At 36.2% G+C, this 17,932-nt stretch overlaps 4 protein-coding genes across 6 annotated transcripts in view; 3 read left to right on the forward strand and 1 right to left on the reverse strand.

Moving 5' to 3' along the window:
- The window catches only part of LOC128887931 (KN motif and ankyrin repeat domain-containing protein 2), a 32,407-nt gene extending 25,517 nt beyond the window's left edge, over nucleotides 1–6,890 (forward strand). For both annotated transcript variants that reach the window (XM_054144436.1, XM_054144437.1), the window contains 3 exons: nucleotides 1,112–2,358; nucleotides 4,283–4,880; nucleotides 4,953–6,890. In XM_054144436.1, the coding sequence (XP_054000411.1) occupies nucleotides 1,112–2,358; nucleotides 4,283–4,880; nucleotides 4,953–5,396 (2,289 nt within the window). In that variant the 3' untranslated portion in view covers nucleotides 5,397–6,890. The remainder of the gene's footprint in view (nucleotides 1–1,111; nucleotides 2,359–4,282; nucleotides 4,881–4,952) is intronic.
- A 292-nt stretch (nucleotides 6,891–7,182) lies between these two features.
- On the forward strand, nucleotides 7,183–8,283 carry LOC128887954 (BET1 homolog). 2 transcript variants are annotated; one of them, XM_054144485.1, is made up of 4 exons: nucleotides 7,183–7,284; nucleotides 7,630–7,684; nucleotides 7,764–7,927; nucleotides 8,007–8,283. In XM_054144485.1, the coding sequence occupies exons 2-4, from the start codon at nucleotides 7,666–7,668 to the stop codon at nucleotides 8,160–8,162; spliced, it is 339 nt and encodes a 112-aa protein (XP_054000460.1). In that variant the 5' UTR covers nucleotides 7,183–7,284; nucleotides 7,630–7,665; the 3' UTR covers nucleotides 8,163–8,283. The 2 variants fall into 2 exon arrangements, with proteins under 2 accessions (XP_054000460.1, XP_054000461.1); XM_054144486.1 differs by lacking the exon at nucleotides 7,183–7,284 and adding an exon at nucleotides 7,308–7,389.
- A 182-nt stretch (nucleotides 8,284–8,465) lies between these two features.
- LOC128887941 (probable ribosome production factor 1) lies at nucleotides 8,466–9,815 on the forward strand. The gene is made up of 3 exons (XM_054144463.1): nucleotides 8,466–9,142; nucleotides 9,224–9,488; nucleotides 9,559–9,815. The coding sequence occupies exons 1-3, from the start codon at nucleotides 8,572–8,574 to the stop codon at nucleotides 9,734–9,736; spliced, it is 1,014 nt and encodes a 337-aa protein (XP_054000438.1). The 5' UTR covers nucleotides 8,466–8,571; the 3' UTR covers nucleotides 9,737–9,815.
- LOC128887939 (tRNA (guanine(6)-N2)-methyltransferase THUMP3-like) lies at nucleotides 9,805–12,775 on the reverse strand. Its single transcript, XM_054144459.1, has 7 exons — nucleotides 11,722–12,775; nucleotides 11,534–11,646; nucleotides 10,922–11,384; nucleotides 10,650–10,828; nucleotides 10,392–10,571; nucleotides 10,176–10,313; nucleotides 9,805–10,066 (listed from the first exon to the last, which is right to left on the reverse strand). Exons 1-7 carry the CDS (start codon nucleotides 11,813–11,815, stop codon nucleotides 9,908–9,910), a joined length of 1,326 nt encoding a protein of 441 aa, XP_054000434.1. The 5' UTR covers nucleotides 11,816–12,775; the 3' UTR covers nucleotides 9,805–9,907.
- Nucleotides 12,776–17,932: the final 5,157 nt, after the last annotated feature.

Raw genomic sequence — 17,932 nt, forward strand, 5'->3', positions numbered from 1 at the left:
ATTCCGTGTGGAGCGATTTGCAACTTTGTTGAATTCCGTGTGGAGCTATTTGCAACATTGTTGAGCGAGGAAATATGACAGATATGAGGCGAAATTATGGGGAAATATCACAGAAATGAGGGGAAGTTATAGGGAAATGTACCAGGAAATGAAGGGAAATATACCAGGAAATGAAGGGAATGTAAGGGGAGATATGCCAGGATTTGAAGGGAAATTAAAGAGAGATGTGCCAGGAATCAAAGGAAATTAAAGGGGACTATAGCAGATGATAGAGGAAATTTAAAGAGAAATATATCATGAAGTGAAGGAAAATTAATAGGAAATATGCCAGGAAATGAAGGGAAATTAAAGATAAATTTAAAAGAAATAGAAATCGATAGGGAATTGCAGCTTTGTTATCTTCTCGGTGACCTGAACATGTTTGTAGCGACGGTTTGCAGCATTGTTGCCTCCGTAGAGGCTTCAATATAATATATACTATTCTATGCGCGACCTAGTCTACCTATTCACACGTCGTCACACATAAGATAGTTTTCATACATCGATATTACCCAAATTCTACCCAGGCCATCACATTTTGCTCGGAAGCACTCTGAAAGCTATCCCCTTTAATATATTTTAAAGCTATTAAAATCGATGAGGTCAACGCCTGTACATATAAATACCCTCATCGTTAAACAAGCTTTACGATATTCAGAGTGAAAGGTAATAGTTGAGGTACACTTTTCATAATATATGTACGCAAGGAAATCTATAATATATACGCGTATAAATTATGAAATCAGCTGAAAATTGGACCTACATATTCTAAATAAAACAAGTTACAGACATGGGTACATACTGAAACAATTTAATTAAAGGAAGACAAGAAGTCGCGCTACTTTATTAGTCCCTCGTAGATCGCAAATAATATTAATGACCCTCTGAGCCAAAGTTTAATCAATAATAATATTAAATAGCATCATAATACAAAAACAATTTACACCTCAAGTATGCAACATTTACTTACTATTCCACGGAACACTCGTACAATCCTCTGAACACGGTTTAAGAGTCGACTGCTCCAACCATTTACTCTAACAGTAAACCCTGTGTGTTGTCACGCGATCAGGTCCGAACACGAGATATCGGCATGATAACAAGCACCCCGATAAAACGATCCCTGCAGAGGAGTCGATTGCAGATCGAAGAAATCGTACCTGAAATAGGAGACCAGAGCACGCTGCTGGACGACAGGACGTCATCGAGCTACGACAAGTTCTACTCAAACGACTCTCGCGACAGTTGGAAGTCGACCTTAACCCGCAACCAACTGATGAACGAGGAGCCGACACATGAAGCGAGAATGTGGGATCGTTTGAGAAGGAGTCCACTTCAGGTGGAATCGACGCCGCCTACCAGTCCGAAATTCGCCAGAGACGCGAGGAAATATCGAGATATCGGCACGAACACGAGGAACAAGCTGAAGGATCTCGTGTGCAGTCGGTTCGTGATCGAGGACATCGCACCAGAGACGAAGAAGGAGGTCAGAAAGCGATCCTATGGAACCACGACCAGTTTGACCATGAAGGACGTCCTGACGAAGGAGGACGTGGCTGTGATCGTGGACGACGCTCTCAGGATCTACAAGAGTACTCTGATGAAAGACACCACTTCCAGAGGATGTCAGTGCACGCCAGAGCCCTTGAAGATCGTCGAGAAGAAGGATCAGTACGCCCAGGTAGCCGAACCTTTCAAGATGAGGTGTAACGTGGGAATGACTGCTAAGCCAAGGGTGTCAGAAATTGGAATCGAGGTCAGAGTTAGTCCTCAAACGAGGACCATCGCCGTTGGTCCCGATCCTCTAGCTACCCAACCTCTGTCTCTACATTCGATGAACTCGAGGAGCTATTCGTTCAACTACGGCGACAATAATGTAAAGAGGAAGACCACCAAGTCTGTAAGCGTCATGGTAGATGATCTGGTGAGGACCACCGTGAAGAGCACCGATACAACTGGGCTAGCCCCCAAGAAGAGAGAGTTTGGTACGTCTCCGATCAAGAAGAAGTTCACCGATGTTTCCGTAGGGGAATCAGTGAAGCCTCACATCTCCATCTCCTGCGCGGCTAATTATTGCGACAACTGCAAGGAGACCATCAAGAATCTGGCGAAGCAGATCGTGAACAATGCTGAGAACAACATGAATCATCAGAACACGAGTCTGGTCTCGAGGATACCAAGGCCTTCTCACATCCCGTTGAACAATATGACCGATCAAAGGAGGCAGTTCAAACGACAGGACACCTACACGAAGATACCCGCTGTTGGTGTGATTAGATACGACTCTGATAACAAGGATCAATATGAGAACAGTAATCGGTTAGTATCTGTATTTTTATTTGCTTTCTGTTTGGTGGCGGATGTCGTTAACCCTTTAAACAAAGTGTATTTTATACTCTGAGAACAGTTGATGTTGGAAGAAAAGTCTACCCCCTTTTCAATAACATAATATATCGTGTCAATTTTATCTAAATAATTGAATTATTATTAGTATTTGTTCAAGAAGAAGATATTACATACATATAGATAAATGTAATAACTATAGAAATAGTTTAGTTGTTTGTGCGTGGCTCTAATTACGTCAAAATAACTTTAAGCTAGAGTAAAAATTAATTCAACATAGTTACATATATTTTTACGGTGTTAAATAGATTGAAACATCTAAATGAACACAATATATTATAAGAGCAGATCCTGAAGACTGCATAGATACTCTTCTAAATTATACAAATGTCTTGAATAGGAGACTAGATGAATGCAAAGACATAAAGCCACATGTATATGTGTAAGAAATGTATTCCCAATAATGAAATGTGCCTATGAAATATTCATTTATTAAATTATTTAAGTACTCCTAGGCCTAGTTCTGTCATAGAGATGCCCCCTTGTAAATTTGATGATACTTGAACCAATCAGAACCACGCAACCCGTCGATCAAGCGTTACCGAATTTATAGAAGCTTTAGCGAGTAAACTAATAACTAATTAGACAAACTAATTTTGATAATCGTTTGTAATCTGTCGATAAAAACGCTGGAAAAGGTGATACACGCCATCTGTGGCTGCCGGGATGGTAAGTAGACGTTAGGGGTAGTTCGGTAAATAGATTTGATCAATATATCCAGGGCCGTGTTATAAACAAAGGATGCATCAGAACTCCTCGACAAATAAAAAATGAGCAATACTCTTATTTATATAGAAGCTTTGAATAATACTTCAAGAATGAACAACTACTCGAGTAAAGATTGAAACTTCTATAATAATATTGAATAACATATTTCACGAAGACTCATCTGTTTAATCAAATAAACATTATAAATAAATCGCTATATGTTAGTTTTATTCTTCATCTATTATTCCAATTCTCTGAAAACCAGAAAAGAATTCATAAATAAATAAATAAAATATAACTTCCACGCTTGAGTGTTGCTTTTCATACAAACCTTTTTATACCTTATTGTGTTTTATTAATATTACCTCGAATTTAACATCTTCCTTATTTATTTATTTTTTATTTTTGTAATTTGAGTTAGAATCGGGTTCCAGTACTTCTAGCTCGGCCCTGAATGTATCACATGCTTAGCGACATTAGGCGCATGCTTGGGGGGGGGGGGGTTGTTGATTTTTTCGACTCCATGGTTGCGCGTTGGATGCGTCATATAAGTGTTTTCAAGGTACGCGCAGAGGTCACATTTGTAAATAACACCTCTGAGGTCAGTGACAGAGAAAGTGTTCTTAAAAGCATTCCGAATTCGGTATGGTGAAGAAGTAAACCGCGTATACGATCACGACTGATCGATGCTGCAACAGCAGCAGCAACAACACTCCACCACTTTAGTTAACGACATCGAACCCACCGAAATATCTTCTGCTCGTTTTGTCGAGAAAGGGTAATTGACTCCTTGAAACATTATCCTCGTTAAAACCTCATGAAAATTAAACAAAAATGAAAATACAAATGAAGTATGAAATTATCACTTTAGCTATCTAGAGAGTTTACATTTCTTTATGTAATAATCTGAGCTCGTGTTAACTTTTGCATGCTGTTACTAGGTATTTTGAAAGCTTATTTGCTTTCAAAAATTAAACATTGCATGTAGATGATTAGTTGATAAATTCCAGGATGCTTAAATTAAAAGGTCTATAAATAGACTCTCGGTAGATAAAGTGTTGAAACAATTTCACCGTTGCTTGTTTCCATCCTTTTAAAAAATCGATTCTTATCTATTTTTATTATTCCACAGTATCCAGCAACTGCAAGGGGAAAAGAGAAAGGATGAGAAGTCAGAGGAGATATACATTGCAAATAAAGAGACTGACATCGAAGAAAAGCACGAGCTTCCAGAGTCTGCTCTGTTCCAGCCGATTCAAGAGAAACCTAGAAAGAAGCTCGAACCCACCAAGGAGATGCAGGCCGCCATGAAAGTCCTAAACGATAGCCTTAAGAAATCACCTAGCAAAAATATTACGCATCAGATGAAGAACGCTATCAACATCATCCAGTTGGAGTGGTTCAAAATCTCTAGCACCGTGAGCGCGAATCCCTTAGAAGTAGAAGATTATCTAGACTGTTTCGAAGAATGCTCTAGCTCCTTGTTAGAATACATTGTTAATATGACCGACTCGAGCGGAAACACTGCGATGCATTACGCGGTCTCCCATGGGAACTTCGACGTGGTTTCTATACTTCTAGACTCGAAAGTTTGCGATATCAATCAGGCAAACGTGGCTGGATACACGGCTGTGATGTTGGCAGCTCTTGCAGAAGTCAGAAACTCCACTCATGCATCTGTGGCTAACAGGCTATTCCAACTAGCAGATGTTAATATTCGAGCCAAATTGGTAAGGATTTTTCATGGTGATAGATTATTTTTGTTAATGCATACGATTCTTTACAATTCATGTTTTCTCCAGCATGGTCAAACCGCCTTGATGCTGGCAGTATCGCATGGCCGCAAGGACATGACTCAATTGTTGTTGGACGCAGGAGCAGCGATTAACATTCAAGACGAAGATGGTAGCACAGCCTTGATGTGCGCTGCAGAACACGGACATACGGACATCGTACGACTATTACTCGCGCATCCAGATTGCGATCCATCTATCGTTGATATAGATGGTAGTTCCGCTCTGAAAATTGCGTTAGAAGCTGGTAATCGAGACATCGGAGTGTTACTTTACGCTCATGAACGCGTGAATAGAGGAACGAGTCCCTACTCGTCGATGAGACGTAGTAGGAGAGGGTCCAAACCAACAACGCCTACAGGACCCTCTCCTTCAGCACCAGTAAGTCCAGCCCCATCCCGAAGAATGCATTCGTCAACAGTTTCCCTGAACTCGAAATATTCTGCTAAATAATTTTACAAGCACTGGAAGACTCTCATAGGTATTTAACATACTAGCGTATAGTTTCGAATCATAATCGTATCATGGCTAAGCAATAATACAATCGGCGTCCCGTGTTTCCTATATTTATTGCTAATGTGTTTTAATATTTATCGTCGATTACAATATTCTAACGTGTTAACCACCGGATAAACGAGATCACGTTTCTTGCCTAACGATTCATTAGCCCAGCACAAGCGTTTTTTTAATTTAAGATAATCCATTTTAACTGCTCAACTTTGTATACAATTATTCGAGAGAAGTTTGAAGGTGTTGTTTTGTAAAGTTAGTGGGTAGAAAGGATACGCGCGAAACGACGTTAGCCGATAGAGGAAGGATTTTTGTATAATAAACTGTGGAAACTTCTTTCTAGGTGCTATCAAAGTAAAAGTGAAACCCTTTTTCATTGTTGATAGATTTTATATGACGTCGCGAGTACGAAGCTACGATGATTTTAACAGACAATTTTCAGAAAATTTGATTCTTAACTCTAGAAACTGTGTGAAAGTACAAAAAAAATTTCGTATGTAGGGAAAGAGTCACAGTGCAAGAATCAAGTAATGTCTTCCAACATCCTGTGGCATTAAAAACATTCCAAAGTGAATCATTAATAATCCGAATTTCTTATCGCAGAAATTTCTGACTCACGTCTACATTAATGTATTCGAATTTCAGGCCTAGTTTCCATTAAACCCTGGGGATCAAACTGTCAGTAGAATAATTGTGTACTGATATACATAGAAAGACATAATACGATTACATGGTGCACAAACGCGAGAGACACGATTAATTCTTGCGATTAATGTTGAATTTATATACGAGAAACATTCTTTAGAACTTATCGATCGTCGTTCGATGTTGAAGTAGAGATGTTATAGACGTGAAAGTATAATAAATATAGTATCTGTGGATTACGATACGAAATAACGAAGGGCATACGAAGGAATGCGACTAAGTTGTAATACTTGTTGAAATTTTTTCAGGGTACAGTTTATAGAGCACAGAAATGTATTTAATTTTCATTCCTCGTTTATGCGTGTCACCTTCGTAATTAGGAATTGGAATACGTAAGAAGAGTTTTTAACGTTGAACGTTTTCTTATAGGGTTGTGAATATCTAGAAAATAACGAGCGTATTTAAGTTCAACATCAAAGATTTAGGTTAACGTTGTAATTGAGTATTCCTATCGTTAAGAATCTATATTAATGTTAAGTGGCGATTACATATATCAAAGGTAGCACTGAATCAAGTAATAGAATTGTAGGGATCTAGGAAGTAGAGGACTACTTTTCATTGTTTGTGCCTTTATATTTAACATACTGTAACTGATAATAAACTCGAGAAGAAACTACATGAAGTAAATGTATTGTATTATTATTTATAAAGAATCAATGTGTAAAATATAATTCGTATGGACTGAATTTCACTTTCTCTAAATAAAATTTCTATGATGAAATCCATGATAAATATTGTTTGCAATTTATTTACGTAATTGTCGAACCTATATTCAAATTTTCCCGCACTTTTGTAATGACTGTTGTTGCCATCTAGCGGTAGATTCACCGAACTAATTTTCGGAGTGTGGTCAGCGCCTCTAGCGGCAAAACGCCCAAGTTTGTAGCCGAATAGTTTCAACTTTTACTGTTAGATGGCGCCATTAAATACTGTTATTTACCTACATTAGATAACAAATAATAATTTGGTACTACAAACTTGAGCGTTTTGCCGTTAGAGGCGCTGTAAAACCTTGCTGAGAAAGCTCAAGGTTGGCAATTCTGGCTACACATCATAACCACAACGTGACGTTACCATATATTGTTGCTTGTGTCTCTGATCACTTGATTGACAGCTATCTTACGCGGTTTGTAATTATACAGTTCAATATAATGTACATAAAAACAACATGAATATTTAAATCAATATTATCTATCCACAATAAATTATTAGTAATGATTTGTGAAACACTGTATGTAACATATTTTATCTTCGAGTTCAAATTTTGTTTATGATATTCACATCGACATGTTTCAATATTTTACACAATTGTTTAAATATATTTCAATGTTACTTTAAAATAAATTAAAAGTTCAACACGAATATGTTAATGTAATCGACTTAAACAGTTGAATTATTAACTATAGCCTAATTTTGCATCATAATTTGCTAATGCTACTAACTCGTTTATTTATAATATTTTCAATTGCAGGAGGGTCTTAATCAAACTATCAAAATTGAGAATAAAATGCGACGAACTCATTCAAGTAAGTCAATTAATGTGAAAGTACTACTTTCACTTTGGTGTAATTCTTTCATTCTGATTTCTATTGGTTTTCACAACAGATTATGCCTATGAACCAGTACCAACAACATCAACTCACAATGGGTTGGAAGACGAGAATGAAAGAATGACAGATCACCTAAAGGATAAAATTCATGCACTGAAGTCCTTGTCAATTGACATTGGAAATGAAGTGCAATATCAGGATAAAATGCTTCGTGGAATGGTCAGTAACTTCTCACTGTTTGTGAAAATCTAATGATTATAAATACAGCCTATATATACAGAATAAACTTTTTTGTCAGGATGAAGATTTTGAAAGAACAAGCGGTTCCTTAACAGGATCTGTGGCAAGAGTCTTACGCTTATCCAAAGGAAGTCATACTTATTACATTTTATATTTATTCCTATTCTCTATAGCTGTCTTTTTTGTATTGTGGATAGCAATGAAATTTTTTTAAATGAAAAACCTTTAAGATTGAAAGATATTCGGAGGGTGCAATCATTCCTAAATTATTTTACTACATGCATACATACATACAATAATTTTCGATTATAATATGCAATTGTGTATAAAGGTCATCAATGTTTTAAACTAATTTATATAAGATGTATAGTTAACATTCTCGTCGTGTTTTATATATAAGGTATCTAAATGTATATAAATTAATATTACTGTAAAAATAATCTAAGAAAATATATTCTATATGGAAAGAAGTATAATCGTGATATTTTAATGTTGGCAGTATCGAAGCATAACTCCATATAACCTAACCTAATTTTTTCATAACATCAAGTACACGTGTGATGTACTGGCACATGGTACAAAAAAAAACAGTTTTAATTATCGACTAGAGTAGAAGTCTCAAAATGAAGAACAAAAATTTGAAAAAGAATCCGTTCAGTAAAGTAAAAGAAGAAACTAACGATGAAGGTCCAAGTATTTCGGAAGATAAAACGCCAGAGGTTATTTTGCCGTCTGACAGCAACTTTAATCACATAAAATGCAAAGCAGTACGACATCAAAAATGTCAGAAACTATTGAAGGAGAAAATAAAGGCCAAAAAGGAAGCCAAGAAACAGAGAATTCAAGAAGGAGCTCCAAAACAAGTACCGCATACTATCGAGAGCTTAAGAGAGAAAGATGAAACTACTATCAGCGGAGACATCGACGACGAAGAAAATCTAGAACTCAAAGTTGACTTGGAACACGACGAATTTGCCTCTTATTATAGACACGATTACGAGCCTAAAGTCTTGATCACCTACTGTGACAATCCAACGAGAAAGACAAGAATTTTTGGGAGGGAGTTGACAAGGATAATACCAAATTCTATTTCGTTGTACAGAAACCGTTCCGGAGTAAAGAAAATGGTCAAAAGTGCCATTGCTAGAAATTTCACTGACATTGTTGTTATTAATGAAGATCAGTGTAAACCTAGTATCCTTTTCCTATGTTTATGATAATCAAATATTTGTTATTCTTATCAATTATTATTGCTTTCCTTATCTAGTGTCTTAGATGGTATGTTAGTCATTCATTTACCAGATGGACCAACAGCATATTTTAAGCTTAGCAATGTCAAAATAACACCAGAATTAAAACGTAGTCACAAAGAGATTACAAAACATAGACCCGAAGTTATTTTGAACAATTTCACTACTCGCTTGGGTCACACGATTGGAAGAATGTTGGGAGCCTTGTTTCACTATCAACCTGAATTTAAAGGCAGGAGAGCTGTAACATTTCATAACCAGAGAGATTATATATTCTTCAGGCATCATAGGTAACTTCCATAAATTATTTAATTGACCTAATTAAAAAATGGAAACATAGTAATATTAACAATGTTGCAGGTACCAATTTGATCTTAAAAAGGGAAAGCCTACACTGAGAGAATTAGGACCGAGATTTACTTTAAAATTGAGATATTTGCAGCATGGAACATTTGACACCAAATATGGAGAGTATGAATGGCTTATACAAGGACGAAGACACGATATGGAAACTAGCAGAAGAAAGTTCTTCCTATGAATATTATCTACTGTAGATTTTTTAAGATGTGGCTTGTTATTCTAAGTGAACAATAAAAGTTTTATAAGAAATATAGAAATCTCGTTTTATTAAACTCTTAAGAAATATTAATTTGTAACAAAAATATCAGTTAGTTTAGTATATAAATAACAAAATTTATAATCTCTTAGTTCAATTATTCGTATGCTTCACGTGCTTAATAGCTTTAGGTTTAAATTGATCCCATAGCACGTCTGTTCGTTTTAAAACATAAACGGCGGCTTGAAGGCCGCCTATATTTACTCCTAACATTTTTGTTACGCGATATAAGTCTCCAGCCATTTGTAGAGCCTGTGGAAAGAAACAGTTTTTTTATTATACAGGATGCATTTAAATGGGTTCTTTCAGTTGAACTGCCTTAAGTGCCTCATCCGATAATATTTACTAATTAATAACGTACCATATTACAACTACGTCTGTCGTAAGTGAGTAAGACACTTCGACCTGTTGAGAGTTTTAGAATTCGTCCTAATTCTATCAAAAATTGTTTATAAAGTATCCTATTGTCTACCATTCGTCCACTTCGTTTTCCAAATGGCTATAAGAATTATTTTTATAGATTTAATATGATAGAATGGTAAAATGTTACCAGTATTAATGTATACTATTTAATTACCATGTCAGTAACAACAATATCAACATATGAATCTTTAAATGGTAATTGTGATACACTCCAATTCATCATATCAATTTTACATTTAGTGGCTGAGGCATCAATATTAGACTTTGCCCTAACTACAGCTTTTGGATGATTGTCTCCAGCAATAATATAAGCTTGAGGATAAACCAAAGCTGCCTAAAATGTTTGGTGTTACAATTTTTAATTATTTGTGCCTATAGGTATATAAATAAATCATATTAGATTCTATACAACCTCTATTGGAATAGAACCACCACCACACATTGGATCAATTATTATATCGCCTGGCCTGGGTTGAGCTAATCGTAATAAATTATAACACACAGTTGCTCTAAGAGTAGTTGGTCCAAAACACATGATATTTCTACGATGCTTAGACTCGTGTGTGACACGTAAATGTGTTATCAATTCACCTATTAACGGTACATATTTATTTGTTGTAGCAAAACAAACATGCATGTATTTTGGATCTCTTAAAGTGTTACATTTAATTATATCTCACTTACTATTAATTAATTTACAAACTATTTCTAAGTAATACGTGGACAAATCCACAAGCCACAGGTATTTGTCTTGTAATTCTCCTCCAATAGTTCTGGCAACATCACCAGATTCAAATGTATGTTTACCAGTCCTCTCACATGTTACCCTGTACCTTAAAATTTCATCGTCTTTAGCATCGGACGGATCTTGGCCTCTTTTTCTGCCTTTAAATGTTACTGCTGTGGTAAGTATGTTTGAGAGTTTAAAATCTTTTTCTACTAGACTATACTCTTCTGTGGTTGGATATATTTTTCCTTGGAAACCAGTTATCCGTTTCCAAGCATTTAAGCATTTTTCTAATTTTATACTATTTTGCACAGCATCCTTAAAAAGCTGCAGATCAGTCTCTTTACTAGTTCCCGTGAAAACAAATTGTCTTACATCGGCAACGATAAATATATTGTCTATTGACCTCATCTCTTGTATCTATAATTATAAATAGATCAAGATAATCCTGTAAACCTATCTCTGATTTGATCTACATATTGTTACACTCTCTTTTTATTAAATATTAATATTGCAATAATTTTGTATCTAAGATTATTATATAAAAGCAATGAAAAACATTTTAATACTTGTGCAAATTCAGTCCAGGATACATTAAAAAAGATTCTCCCGCGTTCCTTAACGAACTTAACATTTTTATTTATCTTTTCTTTGCATTCGTCCACAGCTTGCCACTCGAAACCTGTAAATGTAATTCTGTAGAGGTTACATTAACGAACCACGTGCCCTGGCCTCCTAATTAAGCTGTATTGTGTACCTGTATCCACAGTTGTAGACACCGTAAAAACATTATCGTTAGTCGACGATTCGTAGAAAAGTTTCTGTAGATCCGACTCGTTATCTACGCTCATTTCGAATGTTTGAAATTTACAAATTGTAAATTATTTCGTGCTCTAGCTCAACCGACACGTGATTATGCACGTGACTAATGTCAAAGTAGTGCCACGTGCTTGACACCATCGATTTTATTAAACAATACGAAAGAAACGATAAAGAAACACAAAATTTCTTAGTTAAAAAATCTTTCATTTCAATTCTGTTATTTCTGTAGGTCGTATTTGAAATTTTACTAAATATTTTAACGTATGGAACGAAACGAAATATTAAATTTATTTAATTGAATCTATTTATTTAAGATATCTCGATCTAAGAATGCGGAAAGATGTTTAGCGGTTTCAAGTCCACGAGTGAAAAGGCAGCAAAAATTGCACGATCGCGGAGTCGGGTTTTGCGCAAAATAAAGAACACCTCCTCGAGCACCGTGGTCTCCTGGTACAAAATGTCAATTTTGTTGAACAGTTTACAAGTATCTAACTTTTGCTTAATGTAACAACAAACGGCGATCAAACACATTGCAGAAAACGAGAGGGGGATGACGGTACGCGTATGAATAATATTTTTAAGGGTAATAAATAATGTAACGAATTTGATCGTGGAATGCGACAGTGTGTGTCATCGCGATATGAGTTTTATCGAGCTGTCTGCCGAAGAAGCGGCTACTGATAAAAGAGTTTCCGGGCGCCTTAATTTAATTCATTACCTACTATTAATTATTTATTGCAATTACAGCTTGCTGTAAACAAAACCGTGATATAAAATAAATTAAATGTAGTCGATATCGAAATATTTCTACTGCCGAATTATTGCGAGATTTTTAATTAATTATTCGAACGAAATGTATTGAAGCGAAATGAAAGTCGACAATTTAAGTAAATGGTTTGTAATCGAAGAATAATCCCTTAGAATTTTGCTATATTTTGCCCGAATACATTCGTAAATATTGTATGTATTGTTTGCATAAATTAAATCGATAGATATTTTCCTGTGCTCCTATCACTACACGAATAATGAAATGTTATATAAATATTAATAAAAAAAATCTATTCTAATAGATGAAATAAATATTGAATAATACTGCTGTTATCGAAATAAAAAATATTATTGAATTTAATTATATTATTTTGTCCCAAAAGTTTCTTTTCATTAATAAGTAATATATACACAATATTTTCTGTCTAATGTTACATTATTGAATTGTGTACGATTCATTTTGCTCCATTACTGTTACAACATCAACATCTACGAAATTAGATTGTCTATTTACATAAACACTATCGCACAAAATAATTGAGTGCAAATTACGAAAGAAACTTTTGGGACAACCTAATATATCCAACCACTACTTTGGTATCCACGATTGAATTTATTGCGAACGAGCAATTCTTATCGGTTCGATTCAATACAGATCAATTAACGGTACATTAAACAACAATGTAAAAATGTAGACGTTCCACATTCGAAGATATCTGAGAGCAATTGCTTTTATCAATATTTATCTCCTATTTGACTTCGGAGTGCCGATAGCGGGACGATTCCTTATCGACGAGAGGAATTTAAATATTCGATTTTATTCGGGCAACTTTTGAAAACGATTAAATACCGATGGAAAACGAGAGGTTTAACGTTGGAACGTAATTGAATTATTAAGCGATCGACGATTGCGCGATGAAACGTTTCCTTTGAAAACCGCGACGGCTATCACGGAAAACTACTTTGGAAACTCAAGTTCCCGAACGGTTTGTGAATATTCACGAGGACGAGCTGACGTTCACGGGAATCCTTGATTCAATTTGCGGTATGGACGACCTGAGAAACTTTGTTTCGTCTCTACAAGCGTGATCCTGGATCGAGCCGTTGATCCTTTCGCGTAAACAATGACGTAACTTCAAAATAAGGGATCCGTTGTAAGTGGTTCTATTCGGAATTTTTCTTTGAATAAAGGGAACATTTTCTGCGTGGCTCGAGTTGTTTTGGGGGTTGATAAATATAACCGAGTTGAAAAATTATTATTTATGAATAGAATCAGATAGAATCACAGAGAAAGGTGTTAAACCACATTAAGATATTAAAAACCGCCTACGAGAAATTATAGGATGTTCAATTGTACAGAAGTGTACTACTTTCTCTGAAAGAGTCGTGGATTATGTATTTCGATTAATCATTCAACAGAAAAGTCGAGGAGAGTAAGCTACAGTTAACTACGAAGAGAAGTTCAAACTAAAATACATACGTGTACGCGAAACTACTGAAGTTGAATAAAGATGGCTACCACGCCGTTTATTTACGTTGAAATGCATTTTTATTAAGTTTATCGTCCGTATCATCGCTGCATGTCCGATAAACCGAATAGTATCGTCGCTGCATGTCCGATAAACCGAATATCGCGTCGCGCGAGGCATCATTAACTTCATAATCCCCCACGTTCATTCGGACGTGTCCGATAATACAATTAGGGAGTTTCACCGAAAAAAACAGCGCGACAGTTCTCGGCTCTGTCGATTGAGTTTTCACGCAAAATGCCATTTTTCCGATAGTACGTCGGTTTACAGTTTTCATTCGGTTGGTGAACGCTGAAAGTTTAATCTGACAGGTACAAGTTGCTTGTAGTGGTTGAAAATAGTAATGGAATATTGAAAAGGATGCTATCAAAAGAAAAAAAAGAATGATTTTCAATAGAATCTATTTTTTAATCCATTTGTTGGACCTCTTCAAGCATACTATTGTAAAAATTAAATAAAACTTCCTGAGACAATAAAGCACAACCTCCAAACAATATATAAATTTACTATCACCCAACTCGAACTTAATCTCCCTCAAAAATATATGCCTCCAAAAAATATCCAACTTGAAGAAATAGAAAGTACTCCTCAAAAATTTAGTTTCTCCTAAAAATCAAATAAAACTTCCTCAGACAATAAAGCACACCCTCCAAACAATGTATAAATTACTATCATCTAACTCAAACTTGATCCTCATTAAAAATATATTCCTCTAAGAAATGCCTAGATTAAAGAAACAGGAAGGACTCCTCCAGAATCTTGTTCAGCCTAAAAATTAAATAAAACTTCCTCACGCAATAAAGCACACAACTCCAAACAATATATAAATTACACAGCGTCTAATTCAGACTTCATCCTTTTTAAAAATATATTCCTTTAAAAAATGCCTAAAGTAAAGAAACAAGAAGAACTCCCTCAGGATCTGGTTTACCCTATCCTACAAAGTGACTTTTGTATCGCGCTCCTGGTAACGGGGTAAATCCGATACTATAAATGTGTACACGTAAATAACACAGAATTAATTCCTACGCCTAATATGCGATTAGGTATACAACTCGCGAAGCTACTCTTCATTCAACACCCTCGCGCATCCGTTCCGCGCGGTAGCGCCCGTCGATCTGGGACGGCGCGCAGGATAAATATATAATTTCCTGTTATTCATAGACAATCGTCTGATATCCTGGATTAGACCGATCATTAGGTGGTTGCCGGTCACGCGGAGGTCGTTGGAGGTGGTTTACCGTCGTGGAAGGTGGAAAACTCGCGGTTGGGCGTCTGCATCCCGCCTCTTCGGGTCATTTCAGGTCGAAAGTTCGCCGGGCCATGTGTCTCTATACATAGAAGCGACTTCCAGCCCCCTCTCGATCCTCCACCCTTTCTCTCTTTCTCGCGCATCCTGTCCCGCGGACTGACAGCTGAAGCCAGGAGTGACTGAAATATTCATCGTCACAAGACGAACGAGGCGCGACCGAACGTCGATCTGTCAACCCGCTTTGACTACATAAATGTGGACTGCGCGCGGAGGAGCCGCTGGGGAATTTATAACCGTGGACACAAAAAAAAGGAAAAAAAAAATCTTTTCAACATCTCCAAGAGATCCAATTTATCGAAAGCTTTTAACGCGGTCGCGGAAGCCCCGGAGATCCTGCGAGATAGGATAAAGTAGATTCTAGAGGAGCCTTTTTCACTTCTCTTTAATTGGGCCTATTTGGGGGGGGGGGGGCATATACAGACGGTCCCATAAATATTCGTACCTTCTATGTTAAAGAAATCTGTCTAAATCAAATGATAGGTTCATTATAAATGTGTACATGAATGAACTTTACACTTATGAAATATTTATTTGCAAATGTTAAACGTATCGCTTAATTCTGACAGATTTCTATAATAGAAGGTATGAATATTTATGGGACTGGTTGTTTTTTAGGGGGATTAGATTTCAGTTGGATGTAGTATTTGGAGGGTGTATTTTATTGTCTGAGATACTTCTACACCCTCGCTCATAAATATGTGAACACGTACTACTTTCAATGAATAATTAATATACACCGTACATTATTTCTGTACAACTTTTGTTGCTAAATTCTATATTGGATATGTATTTAACAAGATTTAATAGTATTAAATGTTTTGACTGGCATATTTAATTTTATAGTGGAACTATGGGATCGTTTAGATAGAAATGTTTAAAAAGAATCTTGAATATATTAAAAACATTTATGGCGAAATATTACTTCAGATCCAATGAAGAAATTGATAGTATTCAAGTTTGGTAAAAGAAATTTTAACACTATCTAGTTATCTGTATAGTTTTGACCATTACTAATGCGATATTAGACAAATCTATTAATAAAATATATTCGCTAATACAACATAAACATATCGAAAGATAAATGATATAATTGATATTAATACGTAGATTCCCAACTTTTATTAGATATTTATTTCTATTAAGCAAGTGTCCACATACTTCTGAGCGAGGGTGTATGTACTGTAAAAAGCGCTGTGTTGGAAGTGGTCTCGCAAAGGGATTCAAAGGGTTCCCTAGTAGAGAAGCTTCAGTTTCTATCACTGAATAAATCAACAATTTTTGGGAACAATCACCTACCAGAAGCTAAATATAAAAGTAAGTCCATGGTCTCTAAAAATGAACCCATTCTGATTGAGATTCGATGAATCAGATACTATGGAGAAATGTTTTCCATTTAATTGGAAGTTCCTGGGGATTTATTGTTTCTAGATGAATTTAGTATGTTTTAAGAGTGGAAAAGGTTTGAGTTAGGTCTCTGACTTAGCCTAAGAGTCTTGCCTATTTTTTACAGCGCCATAAAATGAGTCCAAAGGGAAGAATACAAATAGTCTATAGTAATAATTCCTACCACTAAATTACGAATTAAAAAAAAGTCACCAACCAGGAGCTAAATGAAAAAGGCAGATCATGGTCTTCACGCCTCACCTACACCTCATCTACCATGAAATAGAATGAATCAGTCTATGGACAACTATTTTCCATATCTGTTCCTGGAGGTATACTATTTTCAGATGAATGTACTACATCTTAAGAGTAGAAAAGGTCTGACGATGACTACGTCCCTATTTTTCAGAACACTACCAAATATATCCAAAAAGTCTCAAAACCGAATAACCCCTACCACCAAAAAAAAAAAACAACTCAGCTCCCAAGACATGCCAACAAAAATAAGTTCACCATCTCCACACTTATCCATTCAACGCGCATTTAATTTATTCGTCGACGCATTCGATCTTTCCCATTTAAAGAAAAAAAAAAAAAAAAAAATGAATCACGAAGCGTCCTGCCAGCGTAAGATTCTCAACCAGAGATAATGACCATATATAATAGCGAAAGTGGAGGGGTCAAGCGAGCTGTCCTGTACGCGACTTCGATGGTTGTTTGTCGCCCACGCACGACAAAGAGGGGTGGCACGAGGGGGTTGAGCAGGGCTAACTAGACGGCGAATTAAGCCGGCACTCCGAAATGCTTTTAAAATTTAAATAATGCATCGTTGCCCGATCCCCGTGTCTCGCGCCACCGGAATTTCTCATCGTCTATCCTCTACCACCTGTCGACCCTCGTTGCCCTCGACTTTTTGGCAGTTTTTGAGAAACGCGGCGTGTCGGTACCTGTTACCATCGACGCCGAGCAAACGTCACGGCGCTCGTCGTCTAGAGGCGCAAGGAACAACAAACAGAGGAAAACTTCTCTCGCTTATATCTCACGCCATTCGTAAAATATCGCCCTAGCCAGAAGTATATATATATATATATATATATATATATATATTATATATATATATAAACCGGATTTCTAGCCATTTCCGGTAATTAACG

Source organism: Hylaeus anthracinus, unplaced genomic scaffold, assembly GCF_026225885.1.
Source record: "Hylaeus anthracinus isolate JK02 unplaced genomic scaffold, UHH_iyHylAnth1.0_haploid 11989, whole genome shotgun sequence".
NCBI classification, from domain to species: Eukaryota; Metazoa; Arthropoda; class Insecta; order Hymenoptera; family Colletidae; genus Hylaeus; species Hylaeus anthracinus.